Source organism: Emys orbicularis, chromosome 19 (genome assembly GCF_028017835.1).
Source record: "Emys orbicularis isolate rEmyOrb1 chromosome 19, rEmyOrb1.hap1, whole genome shotgun sequence".
Classification (NCBI taxonomy): Eukaryota; Metazoa; Chordata; order Testudines; family Emydidae; genus Emys; species Emys orbicularis.
In genome coordinates, this window is record NC_088701.1 from 5,266,885 (window position 1) to 5,285,709 (window position 18,825).

At 48.1% G+C, this 18,825-nt stretch overlaps 1 protein-coding gene across 1 annotated transcript; it reads right to left on the minus strand.

Moving 5' to 3' along the window:
* Nucleotides 1-656: 656 nt before the first annotated feature.
* Nucleotides 657-11,064, minus strand: LOC135891617 (CD209 antigen-like protein C). Its single transcript, XM_065419227.1, has 9 exons — nucleotides 10,968-11,064; nucleotides 10,009-10,119; nucleotides 8,903-8,992; nucleotides 7,886-7,936; nucleotides 7,643-7,732; nucleotides 6,341-6,454; nucleotides 5,288-5,439; nucleotides 2,020-2,129; nucleotides 657-789 (listed from the first exon to the last, which is right to left on the minus strand). The coding sequence occupies exons 1-9, from the start codon at nucleotides 11,062-11,064 to the stop codon at nucleotides 657-659; spliced, it is 948 nt and encodes a 315-aa protein (XP_065275299.1).
* Nucleotides 11,065-18,825: the final 7,761 nt, after the last annotated feature.

The window sequence follows — 18,825 nt, forward strand, 5'->3', positions numbered from 1 at the left end:
ATCGACCAGGCCGGGAATTGCAACCTCTTGGGGGAAGGGCGGGAGCCACATTTAATGCTAGAGCCCTGAGGAGAACAACCCCGCCCTGGGCACCTGTATGGGAGGGAAATGGATCAGACGGTCCAATGCCAGTCACCTTCTCCACCTCTGCTTTCCATGATCCTGTCCCATAGCTCCACTCGCTGCAATAGCCGCCCAGCATGTAGAGCAGTGATACTCGGACCTCAGTAGCTCAGGAGCCAAATTAGCCATCACCGTTACACAAAAGCGCCACAGTAGGGTGATTTTATTGTTTCATTGACTATAGTACTATTCATATTTAAACAGTGTGACGGGAGATATTTAATTTTATATCCGTATATATTATTCTCACAGCAAATAATTTAGTAGCTTAGTGTAGGTTGATAACTTAATGGGTTAATAACATAGTAAAAGCATCCAGATTGGTTAATAACTCAGATTGGTTAATAATTAAACCACAGTGTTTTAATAGCATGAACTGCAAAGAGCTGCACGAGAGACATTAAAAAGCCTCTTGCAGCTCACGAGCGGCAGTCTGAGAATCACTGATTTAGAGAGACGATAGCTCCGGAGCAGTCCCACGTGGGGCAGGCTGTGTGACACCTCCCCTCCCTGCTGTGGATTCAGGGACTGAGCTAGCACTGCCGTTCGCAGATCCAGTAATGAGTCAAGGAGCAGGTGGCATCGTTCCACTTCCCGTCGAAGCGCAGGTGGACACAGTCCTCCCCGTGCTGCCCAACATTGTTGGGTTCCCCGGGCCCCCAGAACCTGAGAAGGAAACCAAAGCCCCATGGTATTAGAGGTGGATATGGAAGTTCTAAAAGGGAGGTGCGGGAACCAATAACTTTGGATGGAAGGACCCTGGTGGATGCCAGCTGCTTCATACAGCTCTAGCTGCCTTTAAATGTCACCATCCAAACAGCAGGGGTTGGCAGGCCAGGTGGTGCAGTAGGTGGGTAAGAGGAAGATGGATGGATGGAAGAAGGCAGAGGATGGGTGGCTGCTCATCACAACACAGAGGGCAGTCAGGGCACAAAGAGACCTATGCTTGACTGTGCCTGCACTGCAGAAACATGATTTAGATGGCTCTGCTCCTAGAGCAACTCCCACTTGTAGTTGCTGTGTATCCCAGCAGCCCTGCAAATGCTCCACTTGCTCCTGGCTTCCACAGACTGCCCCTGCTGGCAATCACCTCCCATCCCATTCCCATTGTGGCTGTGGGTCTTAGCAACAGAACAGAGTCCACATGCGTACAGCGTCTCTGGTTCGAAAACCTCCTCCATGCAGGGGGTGTGAAATGAGCCAGCTCCTAGGGGACAGGTCTCCACATCACTGCCGCCAACGGGCACTGACTGGTCTGATAGTTTTAGCAGAGAGAGTCAAGGTGGGCATGGACTGATCTGCCTACTCACTCCTTGAGGTGATGCCTGGAGCTCACAGCCATGGCAGGTTGGTGGTAGCCACTGAATAGGGGGAAGCTGGCCCAGTCACTGCTCAAGCCGGAGCTGTTCTCAGCTTGGACAACATCAGTTTCCAGTGCATTTTACAGGTGAGGAAACTGAGGCATAGAGCAGGGAGAGACGTGCCTCACAGTCGGCCAGCAGAGCACACTCATGGGGCTGGGACTAGAACCCAGGAGTGCTGTCTCCTTCTCCATGGCCCTGTCCCCTGGGCCCTTTTGCTGTTCTCCCCAGCACCGTTCCTTAGCAGGACATTCAGAATGCCCCATGGTCAAGCAGCTTTCTGCTCCCCAGGAACATCCCAGGTCCTGCCCCTGCTCTGTGCTGACCCTGGATGACATTGGCATGGAGGCAGTAGCAGACTCATAACCTTCTTTACCTGGTTTAGGCACTAAAGAAGACCAGAGACCCCTCTAGTATCAATTGCATTGGTATGAGTGCTCAGTCTGGCTCTTTAGCAGGACAGGAGATAAAGCTGAAACAGCTGATTGTAAGGGACAGTTCGCTCTTCAAAGAGGCTGAAGAAAGGGGAACTTGCCTGACAGACAGGGGGCTGTCATCCACCCAGCGCCACTCCCCTTCCTTTGCTGAGTCGCTGAGGCCCAGCCAGTACACATCGGGCTCAATGAGTTGGTTTGACAAAAACGTCTATGTGGGAAAACAGGTGAAGAAGACAATCATGATCCCAAGCAGAAGGTGAGGAGGGAGGTGAGGGGGTTTCATGGGGCCTGTGTTTGTGGCCAGCAGAGTCTGTCGCTGTAGATTCTCACACCTCCCCCTGTTTTTCCAGCCCTTTACATTGGGGCTGGCCACCCTACATTTCCCATGATGCACCAGGCACTCCCATGATGCATTGCTTCCTCTCTTCAAGAGGAGCAGGGCCGGCTCTAGGTTTTTTGCCGCCCCAAGCAAAAAAATGTTTGTCTGCCCGCCAACCCAGCCCTGGGCTACCCCCCGCACCCCTCTGCCACCCCAGCCCTGGGCTCTCCCCCCCACCCGCACCCCCCTGCCGCCCCAGTTCTGGGCCTCCCCCGCCACCTGCACCCCCTGCTGCCCCAGCTCTGGGCCTCCCCCCACCACACCCCCCTGCAGCCCCAACCCTGGGCTCCCCCTCCACCCGCACCTCCTGCTGCTCCAGCTCTGGGCCTCCCCCCACCCACACCCCTCTGCCGCCCCAGCCCTGGGCTCCCCCCCCACCCGCACCCTCTGCTGCCCCAGCTCTGGTTCCTCCCCTTTCCCCCCCACCAGTGCCCACCTACCCACACACACCCTGCTGCCCCAGCCCTGGGCTCTCCCCCCTCCACCCGCACTCTCCTTCTGCCCCAGCCCTGGGTCACTGGTAACTCGCTCCCAGGGCAGGTCATTCAGCAGGAATTTTAGATGTGCACAGAACACAGACAGGATTGGTTCCCATATGGTTACAGAACTGCAGTAAAGTGGAACAATTTTCAGCTTGTGTGATTGGAGGATATCTGGATGCATATTATAAGACTGTCCTACATAAATGAGGAAAAGTTGAGGTGCCTTTATTATTCTTTTGTTCCACTCTTTGTTTCTATGGGGAATTTGCCAATGCAAATCACTGTCTTCTCTTTAAACAAATAAAAGTTAAAGAAAAAAAGGCAATGGCTGTTGAAAATAGCAATTCCAGTCCTAATAACCACTGGGAAGCATTTCTTGCTCAATTTTATCCTAATTTTTCTACAGCAAGTTACAGTGGATCAGTATATTTGATTTGGGAGAAATGAAGTAACAGCTGCGCAAATTGAGCTTGAGCACTCCTGAATTTTGAGGGTGTTCAAATCTGGAAGGCAGGTGCTAGATTCCCTTTCTGACTATTAGCTAAATCTGGAAAGGAAAAGTCAATTTCTGCTTCCATGGCTCAGAAGTAGAAATCCTCCTACGTGCCTGGTACTGTATCTAAAGCTGCCCAGGTTCAGTAGAGCCTCCCCTCCCTTAGTTTTCATTTTAAATTCTAGTGGGATCCACGTACCTCCCTTGCTAGGCTTCAGATAGAGAGGGGCACTGTCCATTTAGTCCACCCAATTCCTTCTTTGGGGGCTGCAAGGTGAGGTCACACCAGTATCCCTAATCCAGGCTGGGGATGTCTTCTGAAGGGGATAGCTGGGGCAAAGCCTTCTACTCCTGGAGCATACTTGTTCCCCGTTCACAGTGCCACCCCGTTCTAGCAGTGAGCTCTCCATTCATAGCAAGCTGCAGCATGAGGTTTCAGCTACAATACTCCCTCCCCCTCCCTTTCCTGTTGATAGCAGCTAAGGGAATGCTGGGAAATGTAGTTCTTTCCCTGCTCCAGAGCTGGATCTAGAGGCAGGGAGCTAATGAAGGAACTACAGCTCCTAGGGCCCCCTGTTGGTTCTCTGCTCCCATGCTGGCTCCCTGCCTGCTGCCACCCCTGCAAATGGGCTGCCCCAAGCACCTGTTTGCTTTGCTGGTGCCTAGAGCCGCCCCTGAAGAGGAGTGACCGTTGTGCATCATGGGAGATGTAAACTGACTGGGTAACTGACCTCTAAAGAATGGGGGCCTGAGACATCCAAATTAAAGCTCTCATGGGGCACTGCAGCAGCATTTCCAAATTGAAATGTTTCAGTTTTCATTCAAAAATTTGCAGTATATAATTTTTGGCCCAAATAAATGAAATTTTCCACAGGAAAAAAACCGCTCATTTTCTGACCAGCTGTACTTCATATGCATCATCTCTGCCCTTTGCCCTGCAAATCTCCCCTATAAAATGGGAGAGGAACACTGGCCTGTTTCGGGCAGGGACTTTCTTTTTGTGACATATGTACAGCACCTAGCACATGGGGCTCTGATTGGTGTTTCTACATGCTATCTCAATACAGATAAGTGATAATAATAAGGCTGAATATTACACTGCTGTTCCCTGAGGACTACAGGTAATTTTCAACCCTCCTACAGTTGCTGAGGGCCTGCTTTTGGGGCCCATCAATCCCATGGCCATAGGTCTCCTCCATGCAGGGGGACCAAGGAATCATCTTACAGTCCCTGTTAAGTCCCATTCTGCACCCAGGTTACTGGGGGTACCTTAAATCCAGGCCCGAGGACAGGATGGCAAAATGGACACGCTATGAGCTGTGCTGCTCGTGCATCAGATTTTGGTTCTGGCGACTGCAGATTCACACCAGTACCTTGCCCACCTCTGCACTACATGGGCATCTTCCCAGCACCAACTAGTCTCCCAAATCCTGTTCCCAGCAGGCACCAGGCTCAATTTAAAACTTAAGGTGGATCCTCCGTCAGGGCAGGATTCCTTTTGCAAAGTCCCGATGAGGAATCTGGAGTGGGGTCTTCCATAGAACATCAAAAAGCCTTCCCTAGTGTAGTAGTGAGCTGCTCTGAAAAGCATTTCACCTATGGGTCAGCAGCTGAATTCCTGCCCAGGTCGGTAGCAATCAAATATTATTTTTAGGTCCCTATGGGACTCTGTGATTTGTATTCGCAGGGGATTAGAACTGAATCACGTGAATTTTGATTCATATCAAATCATCCATATCTGACACTGAGATTTCTGTTCACAAAGCTCACTCGACAATTTTCAAATGACTCTAAGTATCCAGGTTCCCTCAATTCTTCTTGAACAGAAAGTTACATCCAAAGATATTGCTAAATTCCTGGAGAACTTGGTCTAGACTGTGATCTCAGTTATGCTGGGGTAAATCTAGAGAACTCCAGATTCACCCTGGTGTAACAGAACAGAATCTGGCCCCTTGTGCTTAATCCCTTCCATTCTTCATGATCCACAGTAGGAATCTGATTGGATGGTTTACCTGTTCCTGTTTGTTGTTAACAATAACTAGATGAGACTCTTGACTGGTACAGAACTGCTTAGCATCCAACCAGGATTTAGTCGATGTTGAAAAGAAGTAGCAATTTTTCTCAAAATGCTGCCAGCCAGGTGGACATGTTGTGCAGATGATTTCTGAGAGAAGTAAAATTATAGGACAAGCCTGCATCGGAGAGTCAAAATGCAGTCTAACTGAAATGCAAAAACTCATCTGTGTCTCCATACTCTTTATTTACTTCTGAAATTCTCACTGGGATCAAGAAAATAATTTTCACTGAATTTGCATATTCCCTGAAATTAGATTCTTTTTTTCCTTCGACCAGCTGCTCTCAAGCTGTCAGAGACTGAATACTGCTGACATGCTTCGAAAAAGATCTTGCAAGCTGATGTACAACACCACCATCTGGTGGCTTCTGCCATACAGTATTATATCCATACCCTGTTAGGCTACATTATGTATTTAGCCAAATTATCAGCTGTGTCCAGGGCCGGCTCCAGGCACCAGCTTGCCAAGCAGGTGCTTGGGGCGGCCGCTCCAGAGAGGGGCGGCACGTCCGGCTATTCGGCGGAGGGTCCCTCACTCCGCCTGGGAGCGAAGGACCTCCTGCCGAATTGCCGCCGCAGATCGCGATCGCGGCTTTTTTTTTTTTTTGCCGCTTGGGGAGGCAAAAACCCTGGAGCCGGCCCTGGCTGTGTCCATTTCCATTACGTGTAGGGCAGGTATCAGGGAATGGGTTATGGCTCCCTGAGGCTCTGGCTGGTTCTACACCAACTCCGGTGCCCAAGGAATGGAAACAATGATGGAATCATGGTCAGGCAGGACTGTGGCATGGAAGACATCTGTGCCGGCTCTACTGCCACTGGGGACTCCCAGCTGGGAGATGTGGTCAGTTTCTGTGCAGGGGGAGCTGCGCAGGCCATAGGCCCTTTGGGAACCTGAAAGTCGAATGCCCTGTTCCCTGTTGCCTTTCACTGATTCTGGGCATTTGCGATTAACACTGTCACTGGTTTCAAGCCCTGTCTGGTGCCCCCTTACCTGTGATGTTCTGTAACTCCTCCTGCACCCTGCTCAAGACCTCCTGGAGTCTGTCATGGTCCCTTCTCACCTCAGCCAGCTCCTTCGACATACTGTGCGTTAGGTTCCTTATCTCTGTCAGGGGAGGCAGGGGGTAGAAAAATGCCACCGGAATCAACAGGTTGATATTTCTGGGCTGGCTCAGACCTTCCTTTACAGCAGCTGGAAATGTGTCCATCTATCTGCAAATACACTGTCTGTCCCCTTTCACAGCCTTCGACCTATCTATGCTCTGATACTGCAGTCCACCATTGCTTCATCTAAGCACCTGTGCTATCCTGAGCTCCTTGATTTTCCTTCAAGCCAACTGTTGTATTCAGTGAGTGAATTTTTATGTCAGTAGGCTCACAATCAGGTAGCCCACACTCCACTTCTCCATCATGGGCCTCTTCTTGGAAGTCTAAATCCATAGTCATGACACTGACACCAGCAGAACCAAGATCAGACTCCAGCTCATGTTTCCACTGGATGGGCCTGATACCAGAAAGGCTGAGCATTCCCAAATTCCTTCTGCAGGCCATGGCAGCTGTGAGCTCTCAGCAGCGCTGAGCAAACCAGAGCACCCGACCACCGCCACCACCACTCCCACGTATCTACAGGGTACTGAGACCACAATGCAGCAAAGCACTTAAACACAAAGCCGGTGATTTTCATCCTGTTTTCATTTTCGGACCCCTGAACTTTAGAATGGAGGTGAGGATCCCTTTGGAAATCTTACGCATAGTCTGCGGACCTCCACGGGTCTATGGACCACAGGCAGAAAACCACTGCTCTGAACATGTGTTACACCACACAGTAATCAGGAGCGTAGAGTTGTTTGACAGCTGCTATCGTGGGTAACAACTTGGGGATTGAACTGGGGTCCTCCAGGGCTAAAAGCAGGAAATACTACAGCTTGAGACAAAGCTACCCAATCATCTCCTAGATCAGCACAGTGGGGGACCTGTCACACGTGCTCACCAGTGGGTTACACATGCATAAGTGCCTTTGCTGGATCGGGGTCTGAGATCCAAAATTCTGCTGCAGCATGAATGGGGCTCAGGATAAAACCTGGGGTGGCCCTTGGGAGCAGGATGCAGCTGATCCAAACTAAAATGAGATTATCCATGTAGGGCTCCCGGCTCCATCCTCACACTTCCCCTTTCTCATCCTCCTTCTCTACTTCCATTGCAGCTTGCCCTTCACATGGGAAGATCAGACCCAGGAGTCCCTATACAAGGAAGTAGTGGTGATCAGACGTTGGAAGGAAATGATGTTTCTCACCTATGGCGTCCTGGAGATGTGATGGGCCTTTCACATTATCAGCTTGGATTGCCTTAATCCCCAACCTAACCCCAGCCATCTCCTTGGACACTGCAAACAACAGAGGGCAGAAAAGAACTGCTGTACATGGGCATGTCAAAGGGAGAGACCCCACCCATATGCAACCCCTATAATTTTATTTCATGTCTTGCGACAAGGGAACTGTTTATGCTGAACCTCTTGAGAAACATCAGCAGAACCTACCATTAAGAAGTCGACTGTTAAACACGTTGAATTCTTTGGACATCTTCAACTCTAAAAGGAAAATGAGAGAATGGGGAGTTTCCATTTTAAATAACAACACAGAACCTCATGCTGCCCCACGCACAAGCTCGACCACTGAGGAGCGCTGGATAAGTACCATTCATCCAGGAGTCTGTGAAATTTATGGAGCAAGCACAGTCATTTGCAAGAATGTAAATGGGTTTCACTTATAGCTATTACTGATTTAAATTACCGTGCTACCTACAAGCCCCACCTGAGATTAGGGCCCCTTTGTGCCAGGTGCTGCACAAACCGGAACTGAGATTGGGTACCCTTGCTCTGGCACTGCATAGACACTGAGCGAGAGAGTTCCAATACAAATAGACAAGAAATGTTACCCATTTCAAAGATAGTGAAACTGAGGCACGGAGAAATGAAGGGCCATTTGCTGGGTGTTTGGGGACACACTATCACACTCTGCTGGGCAGACTGTGGCGTCCACTGACCCATATTCCTGCTTCCTTTTTTCAGATGGTCAGGGGAGTGTCCTGGACAAGACGGGTCTCAGTTCCCACTCACCCAAGCAGTAGTTGTCTTTATGGGGGCCCCAGGCATGTGCCTACTCCTTGTACAGACAAATTCCGCTCATGCCCATGGCTTCCCCAGCAGGATAACACTCTCAGCCAATGAGACACTGGTAGAAACGTGACCTCATCACAACAAAATTTCATTGGATAATCAGTGATCCTAGGAGCAGGACAATGTTATCCAAAAAATCTAAGAGCTGCTTCCACCTCCTGTGGTTGTCCCACACCCCACAATAATCTAGAGTGCTGTCTGAGCTGTGGTCAGTTCTCCAGCAGATGTATGTCTGCTCAGCTCCAAGGAGCTACATCAGCTTCACCAGCCCTGCAACTGACCCCTTGGGCCCAACTCTCCCCTCCCTTGAGGTGTAAGGACAAAAAATAGATCCGCGAAGTCTAACAAGGAATAGAAACATTTCCTTTATCCTCTCACCTAGATAGTCCTGGTGATCTGACAGATTTCTCTTGGCATCTCTTTCTATCGTATCTCGATACAGCTGGGCTTCGGCAAGACCCTGGGACACTGTAGACATGAGACTTTTGATAGCAGGGCAAAATATATCAGCAGGGGAAACCCATATCTTTGGGGACATCCGTGCTGCTGTAAAATTCACTTTCCTCCCAGTTACTACCCAAGACTTCTGATGTCCGTTACCTCATGTTAGCTGTGATCCTCCGCTACAGGCACACCGTGCTCAACACAGGGACACAGGGATTCATTATTCTGAATATCAGCTCGGTCCTCGGTACAATGTAGAGCTGCGTTGGGGCTGCTCTATGTTACACTGAGCTGTCAGTGGCCCCAAGATGTGCGGTGATGCTGCTACTTCTACACACGGGTGCAGAATGTGGCTGGACAGCTCAAAGGGGCATAGCAAAGCTGAGAGTGAAAAGGCTCAGCCTTCCCAGAGCAATGCAGGGCTCTGACTGCTGTGCAGAGCAGAAAGCTGCTTCCTGCCACAAGGAGCCTGCATCGGTTTGTGTGTGATTAGCTGGTTGCAAAGTTAAATAGGAAAGGAATGCATGTGTCGGGCCCAAGCTCTCCTTGTGTTAATGGGGAAGAGGCAATTGTGGCAGCGCACTGTGTCATGCCCCCATTGCATTGTTCTCACTCCCAGACATTCCCTCTCCGCTAGCGTGATCGGCCGACAGCCCTTTGCACTGGCCACAGAACACGACTGAAAAAAGAACATTTTTGTATGAATATTTCACAACCTTCAAAATGTCACTACAAACATGGCCGGTTATTGATTTAGGGTGGGATTTTTCTGAGATTTACGAGCACAAGTCCCCTGGAAAGCTAGCGGGAGTTATGCTAAGGACAAATCCCACCCCTTTGAAAATCCGGTCACCTTAACTCAGAGGTGAGTGAAAGTTACCTAGCAATGGCAACTGCTCCATAATTAACGTTGCAGATGAGCAACAATTCTCAGCCCAATTTTGTGCCCCACTGCTAAAATCCACCCCAAACTAGTCAGAGCAGCCTCAGTCTTGGCAGGTGAGATCTGAGGCCGAGGTAGAAATGAACAGGAGACTTACATTTCCCACGGTTCACCACGATGAGAGCTGTGACCACTGCAATGCAAATCGCCAGCAGGACATACAGGATGGCAATGGCCTTTCCTTGGGAGCAGTTAGGGAGACAAAGAGCTGTGGGGAGCAACACTGGTTAGATCTCTCAATGTGGGATCAACCCCTCCTAACATTCCCTTTGGGGAGAGACTCCAGGCACTGAACATGGTTCTCAGCAAGAGAAGATGACTGGACAAAGGGAGGGGAGGGATTCACCACAGTTCTCAGCCTTCCCTGTGTTCCATTTTCCATGTTGGGAATCCCTGTTCCTTTTGGCAATATGGAAAGGGCAGGGTGAGTGTGACCCCCAGATTGAGAAGCCCCTGCCTCTCAGGCTCTAGAAGTAAGATATGGGCAGGCTCACAGGACCAGTTTCGTCCCTGAAATAGGAACTCTGAAGGCACTGGAGTGACCCAGGGATGCGTTTGCCCCATGGTAATAAAGTAGTTTATGTGGATGATGAGAATAGCTTCATAGATTCTAGGACTGGAAGGGACCTCGAGAGGTCATCGAGTCCAGTGCCCTGCCCTCATGGCAGGACCAAATACTGTCTAGACCATCCCTGATAGACATTTATCTAACCTACTCTTAAATATCTCCAGAGATGGAGATTCCACAACCTCCCTAGGCAGTTTATTCCAGTGTTTAACCACCCTGACACTTAGGAACTTTTTCTTAATGTCCAACCTAAACCTCCCTTGCTGCAGTTTAAGCCCATTGCTTCTTGTTCTATCCTTAGAGGCTAAGGTGAACAAGTTTTCTCCCTCCATACTTAACCAAGAAATGAATTGTGAGAGAGAGAGAAACTCTCCTGGGTGCAGGCACCGGCTAACCTCAAATTAGTGAAGCCAGGAATCGGACACAGGCCTCTTGACTCCCAGGGCAGCTCCTTAATCACAAGACCACCCTTCCTCAGGCCAGCTCACCTTTACCACCTCTCCCAGGTGCGCAGCTCGCTCCCTGCATTGAGAGTTCCACCTCTTCTGAGTTGTCCCATTTGTGGTAGGAGCCGTGCGGCTGCATGGCTGCAGATGTTTCTGTTCTGCTCCTTGCCTTCGGTGCAGTTTATATTGATAGGAGACGTCATCATGACTTTCCAGGGGTACGGACGCCTGTGGTCACACTTCCCATTCTCACAATTGCCAGGTCAGAGACTGTGGCCCAACCATTTCCTCTCCAGATCAGTGCAGAATCATAGAGTCTCTGTGGTTCCAGTTTCTGGTCCTTAAACCTCCAGGCTCTGTGATTGCTCAACTCCCATTGACTTTTATCAGAGCATGTTGAAATCAGCACTTCTCTCCCAGAGGCTGCTGAAGACAATCTGCCGCCCTAGGCAAAACTTCAATGTTCTAGCCCCCTCCTCAGAGGCCTAGGGTGGCAGATTTGGCCCAGTCACTCCAACATTGTGAAGGAAAGGGCCGCAGTGCCAAATTTCATTGAGTGGCGGTGTGGCCTTGCATGACTGGGGGGCGACCAGGCTAAATTTGCCACTGTAGGCAGCTTCCCAGAAGTCTGCCACCGTAGACAGCTGCCTACATTGCATGTACATAGAGCAGCCTCTGCCAGCACCTCACCTGATGGGATCCAGTGCTATTTCTGGACACACTAGACAGGATGGCAGGTGGGTTTAGCAGAAGGCTTCATGGCCAGAAAAATGTCAGTCTCTCACCAATAACTGGAGTCACAGTAACTCTTCCAACTGTTAACTTGTGACACGGGCATCCTAATGCCACAAGGGCAAATGAACACTTGAAAAACTAAGGGGACATTCTACACCAAGCTGGACTCCCCAGGCTCTGCTGGATCAGTTTATCTCCTGTGGACTTCTCAGGGTTTTTGGGAACGTGCAAGAGTCTGTGGGGCATTGGAGCTCGCTACACCAGCTGTAACCCTGCCAGGGGCTTGTCCACAACAGCTGGTTTAGAGTTTAGGGGCAGTGTTCACTCTCTAAGCACTGCTTGTGCAGCTGAAAGAAGTCAGAGACTATATAGTGCCCATTTTTAAAAAAGGGAAGAAGTAAAACCTGGGGAACTACAGACCGGTTAGTCTCACTTCAGTCCCTGGAAAAATCATGGAGCAGTTCCTCAAGGAAACCATTTTGAATCACTCGGAGGAGAGGAAGGTGATCAGGAACAGTCAACATGGATTCAGCAAGGACTGACCATGCCTGACCAACCTGACTGCCTTCTATGATGAGATAACTGGCTCTGTGGATATGGTCAAAGCACTGGACGTGATATATCTTGACTTTAGCAAAGCTTTTGATACAGTCTCTCACAGTATTCCTGAGAGCAAGTTAAAAAAGTATGGGTTTGATGAATGGACTATAAGGTGGATAGAAAGCTGGCTAGATTGTCGGGCTCAATGGGTAGTGAACAATGGCTCGATGTCTAGTTGATAGCTGGTATCAAGCGGAGTACCCCAGGAATTGGTTGTCAGGCTGGTTTTCAACATCTTTATTAATGATCTGGATGATGGGATGGATTGCACCCTCAGCAAGTTCGCAGATAACACTAAGCTGGATGGAGAGGTAGATGCACTGGAGGGTAGGAATATTGTCCAGAGTTACCTAGACAAATTGGAGGATTGGATCAAAAGAAATCTGATGAGTTTTAACAAGGACAAGTGCAGAGTCCTGCACTTAGGACGAAATAATCCCAGGCACTGGTACAGGCTGGCTAAGCAGCAGTATTGCAGAAATGTACCTGCGGATTTCAGAAGACGAGAAGCTGGATAGGAGTCAGCAGTGTGCCCTCGTTGCCAAGAAGGCCAACGACATATTGGGCTGCATTAGTAGGAGCATTGCCAGCAGATCGAGGGAAGTGATTATTCCCCTCTATTCGGCACTGGTGAGGCTTCCAGATCACCTATTTTTGGTAGCTTTTCTGCTATTAGACGCAGATATTCAGCTCCCATTGAAGGCAGTGGAGTTGGTTATGTGTCTCCAAAGGCAGAGTTTGGCTCTTTGTCTTATATCCCTCACTAAATCTTGGGAGGGGCAGTGGTGGGTGGGGCACCCCGGGGGGCGACTGCTCCTTGGGTTGGGGGCAATGCCAGCAGCACCAGCTGTTGGGGACCGCTGCTGGGTGGGGGAAGGGCCAGCGGCACCAACTGTGGGGGGCCATCCCAGGAGCACTGCTGAGGCCCACCAAGCAGAGGTGGCTCCTGCAGCCCCTGGGACCACTGTTCAGGTGGTTCCCGGGGCCAGCCTCACCCCGGGCCAGTCGTACTGGCCGCTGCTCAGGGGGTCCCCAGGGCCAGCTGCCTAGGATCACCCAATCAGTGACCGGTTCAGGTGGCTGCGGGGCCAGAAGTCATGGAGGGTGCGGAAAGTCACAGACAGGGGTCCCTATTTATGATGTTTAGAAATGCCAAGGATGTTTTAGTACCGGCAGCATGAGACTTCCAGCATGTGTCACTCAAACTAAAGTCCCCTATGACCACGCGGCATTTTTTCCTACTCATTACAGATAGGGGCATAAGAAGATGGTCATCCTATTCCCTACTGTTATCTGATGGTCTGTGCATATCTGTTAGGACATTGATCCACAAGCATTCAAGATCCTTCCTAAAGAGGTTATAACAATTGATTTGAACATTCCAATCATGGGAATCATCCCACCAGGTTTCAGTAATACCAACTAGATCCAATTTATGCTAATAAACGAGCCATTCCAATCCCTCCTTTGTTACCTAGGCTCCTAGCATTGGTATAAAGGCAATTCAAGAATTCCTTCTCTTCATGTCCTTCGGTTCCATGATTAATTTTGTTCTCAACCTCTTGATTTTGTGCTGTGCTCATATCTTCCCTCTTTTTACCTTCCTCTTTTGCTATTGGTTTAGCCCTTGTGATAAACTCAGGACAGACAGCTGCAAGGGGGGGGGGGGGAGAAATCAGTCTCAGAGGGTTAAAAGGCCCTCCTCCCTATCAACTGAGGGGTGGTAACTACAGGTCAATCAGGTTCAGCTGAGAAGAGGTTATCAGAGTATCAATTAGAATCAGCTTAGGGGGAGCTACCTGCGCTCAATTTGGATCAGCTGATTCCAACTAAGGGCTGCCTGAGACCTTTTTAAACCCTCCCCTGGTAGGAGAAGGAGTCCTGCTGCCAGTAGATTAGGAGCAGCAAGACTCACCAGGAGGGGAGGCTGCATTCCCTCCCATAAGGGAGAAAAACAAGCTAAAAAGACTGGTGGAGGCAAGTGTTAGGATATAGCTATTCAGGCCTGTCTGTAAAGGCCTATACTTTAAGAATTTAGGTGTATTCTTATCACTTAGCTAGTTATAGAGGTATAAAAGAGAGAATCAGAATCACTGCCTGTCTGTTTAAGGGCCTTCTCTTGCTGTGACAGTCTGAGGCCTGGTTCTTAGGCTAAGGCCTTTAGCTAAGCAGCAGAGGCAGCCATAAACTGGAAAGTGAACGGTCACATCCTCACATTCCAACTAGTCACATTGAAATAAGGTGCTATTGGGCTGTTAGGACAGGATTGTATTCCTGATATTCCTATCACCTCCAGAGAAAGGGAAGAGCCTAGAAGATGTAAAAGGAAACTTAGTTTGATAGCATCCTTATCAATAGCTGGAATGTGAAATCCTCATTTCTGTCTTGTTCTATCACTGTAGTTTTCACTTCCCTGTTGTTTGTCTGTATAATCTGTCTGGTTCTGTGATGGTTTCTGTCTGCTGTATAATTAATTTTGTTGGGTGTAAACCAATTAAGGTGGTGGGATATAATTGGTTAAATAACCATGTTAGAATGTGTTAGGATTGGTTAGTTAAATTTCAGTAAAATGATTAGTTAAGGTATTGCTAAGCAGAACTCAAGTTTTACTATATAGTCTGCAGTCAATCAGGAAGTAAGGGGGGGGGAATGGGAGCAGGGAATGGGGGGGGGGAATTGGAATCATGTTTTGCTCAGGGCCTCTGCAGCTGGTAGCTCTGGGGCTCCCAGCCGGAGCCCCAGGGCCTTTAAATCCTGAAAGGCCCTGCCTCTTCCAGTTGAGGCCACACCCCTGTTCAGGACTCCGGCATACTGGTAAGTCCTTTAAGTTACTTTCACCCCTGGGAGGGGGTGAATTTCATGAGCTTACGCTGTACAGTTCCCTGTGCAGCGCAAGATGGTATAAGTTTGGGCTTACCCTTCAAGGGGGGGGTGTACTTGAGAAACTGGGCTGTTCCTTAGTCGAGCCTTCCCATGAAGAGCTGACCTCGGCATCTGTGTGTGAAGCTGAAGCTGCATATGTCCCAACCTATATGTGTGCTGGAGGGGGCTTAAGAACCTGTCATAGAAGCACAATGTAAAGGGAGCCCAGGCTGGTGGGTCAGGCAGGCTCAATGGTACCTAGTTCTAGGTGGCACCCTGGGGGAACCTGTCACATGCTATTCAAACATGTCCTGTATATCCCTCCAGTCTCTCAAACCAGCTGGATCTTGAGAGGTATTTTCCAAAGTTATCATTCATGACCTGGTAAATCTGTTAGACCCGCAATAGAGGTCTTTTTATGAGATGGGGAACAGGCAGATACTAGACACCTTGTTGGTATATACTATTCTAAATGCTCTTTATTGGTTACCAAAAAAAACGTACTCACTCCACATTCATACCGCAAACCTATTATACCAGAGTCCAAAGGTCAGAATGGTCCCAATGGCCAGTCAAGATTCCTTCCGATAATAAGATCATAAAATGTGGGGAGCTGTCAGTTTGACATCTGTAGTATGCAAGGTCTTGGAAAAAATGTTGAAGGAAAAAGTAGGCAAGGACATTGAGGTCAATGGTAATTGGGACAAAATACAACATGGTTTTACAAACCAACCTCATCTCCTTCTTTGAGAAGGTAACAGATTTTTTAGACAAAGGAAATGCAGTGAATCTAATTTACCTTGATTTCAGTAAGGCATTTGATATGGTTCCACATGGGGAATTATTAGCTAAATTGGAAAAGATGGGGATCAATATGAAAATTGAAAGGTGGATAGGGAACTGGTTAAAGGGGAGACTACAACGGGTCATACTGAAAGGTGAATTGTCAAGCTGGAGGGAGGTTACTAGTGGAGTTCCTCAGGGATTGGTTTTGGGACCAATCTTATTTAATCTTTTTATTACCAACTTTGGCACAAAAAGTGGGAATGTGCTAATAAAGTTTGTGGATGACACGAAGCTGGAAGGTATTGCCAATACAGAGAAGGACCGGGATATCATACAGGAAGATCTGGATGACCTGGTAAACTGGAGTAATAGTAATAGGATGAAATTTAATAGTGAAAAGTGCAAGGTCATGCATTTAGGGATTAATTACAAGAACTATTGTTATAAGCTGGGGAGGCATCAGTTGGAAGTAACAGAGGAGGAGAAGGACCTCGGAATATTGTTTGATCACAGGATGACTATGAGCCGCCAATGTCATATGGCCGTGAAAAAAGCTAATGCGGTCTTGGGATGCATCAGGCGAGGTATTTCCCATAGAGACAAGGAGGTGTTAGTACCATTATACAAGGCACTGGTGAGACCTCATCTGGAATACTGTGTGCAGTTCTTGTCTCCCATGTTTAAGAAGGATGAATTCAAACTGGAACAGGTACACAGAAGGGCTACTAGGATGATCTGAGGAATGGAAAACTTGTCTTATGAAAGGAGACTCAAAGAGCTTGGCTTGTTTAGCCTAACCAAAAGAAGGCTGAGGGGAGATATGATTGCTCTCTATAAATATATCAGAGGAATAAATACCAGGGAGGGAGAGGAATTATTTAAGCTCAGTGCCAATGTGGACACAAGAACAAATGGATATAAACTGGCTATCAGGAAGTTTAGACTTGAAATTAGATGAAGGTTTCTAACCATCAGAGGAGTGAAGTTCTGGAACAGCCTTCCAAGGGGAGTAGTGGGAGCAAAAGACATAACTGGCTTCAAGACTAAGCTTGATAAGTTTATGGAGGGGATAGTATAATGGGATAGCCTAATTTTGGCAATTAATTCATCTTTGACTACTAGCGGTAAATATGCCCAATGGCTTGTGATGGGATGTTAGATGGGGTGGGATCTGAGTTACTACAGAGAATTCTTTCCTGGGTGTCTGGCTGGTGAGTCTTGCCCACATGCTTAGGGTTTAGCTGATCACCATATTTAGGGTCGGGAAGGAATTTTCCTCCAGGGCAGATTGGCAGAGGTCCTGGGGGTTTTTCACCTTCCTCTGCAGCGTGGGGCATGGGTCACTTGCTGGAGGATTCTCTGCACCTTGAAGTCTTTAAACCATGATTTGATGACTTCAATGGCTCAGACACAGGTTTGATACCGTAGTGGGTGGGTGAGATTCTGTGGCCTGCATTGTGCAGGAGGTCAGACTAGATGATCATAATGGTCCCTTCTGACCTTAAAGTCTATGATTCTATGAGGGGGGCTTATATGCTGTATATGTTAGAAGTATATGCTTTAACACCTTACTCCTTAAAATGATTATTCATTACCACAGCAGTATTGACTGACATTTCCATCCCCTTCTTCACTCGGCACTGTAGCTTAGCTTTCTTGGTTTGACGTAACAGGTAACAGCACATTCCCATGAGAACAATGATTGTGAGGGCGTGGATTCCCATTAGGATTACGCTAAGGGTTCAGACCACTGGATGTAAAGTCACTTCCTACAGAATTGCCTATCAGGGTTTTTCCACCTCTCTTTGTACATTTGCTTCTGAATCAATTGAGTTATTGGTATTAGGGATTCCTTGGTCTTTGCCCCCAAATCATGTATATCCAACTGCAAGTATTCCACTGGGGGGAACAGTTCAATCAGTAAATCTTGTAAGTGTTCATGTGGGATGATCGTTTCAGTGACAGTACTGCCTTTGCTTGTTGGCCAGAAGGCCTGGGCTTCTATTTGGATGGTGCTGGGAACAGGTAGGCAGAATATATCATCACTTGTAGGGCAAATGTTGCTAGTTATGGAAAAATTATGATAACCTATAGCACATACCACGTCTTGAATTTGTACTACCTCATTAACCAGTTCCTTCTGTACTAGTCGAGCCCAGCCTTTCCTTGTGTTATTAATATCAAGTGTGGCGTAGCACTCACACAACCACCATCCATTCTGTTTTACGCAATGAGCTTGATTAATTTCCAAGCCAATTTCAGTTACTAGGCGCACAGTGGGGTAATGCTGGATATGTGTCTTGTTTACAAGCGTCCCCCACACTATTTGCATAATATACCTTAACTGGCTCCTGCAACCATCTAGGGACTGCCATCATGAGATATACGCTTTTGCCATGCACATAGTCCAATCTTGGAACCCTATCAAATTTAGCAAATTGTAGAAAGACAGGTGTAATATGGTTTATGCCTTGTTGCTGTATTTGTTTCAAGATGTCTGTGGGGTTTAATATCCTGTGGCCAATTCTGAAGTTGCAACTGCAACAAACTTTGCTGTACTATTTTGATTACTCTATTGCCATAGGCCATGCAAGCAACTGCCAATGAAACATCATTATTTTTTGTGCTGTTGATGAGGGACAGAATGGTAGTATTCAGGTGGCTAAACCTTGAGCAATCAAATACATATTATCAATAGTGATTGCATGCTGGTCCAGTAATAAACTGCTAATACCGCCTCCTGTTTGAACTGCTTTGCCTATTCCATTTGCAATGGTGTTTAATTTTAAATTAAGATTTTTCAATATCTGCGGAGTTCCATATGGACATGCCGAGACTGGAGCCTCCCAACACTCTTCTAGTAAATCCCTCCTTTTTCTATCCTGTTGTAGGATGATTTGGGAGCCCTTCCAGAATT

Coding starts and splice junctions, on each gene's coding strand:
- LOC135891617 (XM_065419227.1), bottom strand. CDS start 11,064: ATGCAGCCGCACGGCTCCTACCACAAATGGGACAACTCAGAAGAGGTG. Junction 8,993..10,008: donor CGTGGTGAACCGTGGGAAAT/GTAAGTCTCCTG, acceptor TCATGTCTACAG/TGTCCCAGGGTCTTGCCGAA. Junction 7,937..8,902: donor AGATCACCAGGACTATCTAG/GTGAGAGGATAA, acceptor TTTTCCTTTTAG/AGTTGAAGATGTCCAAAGAA.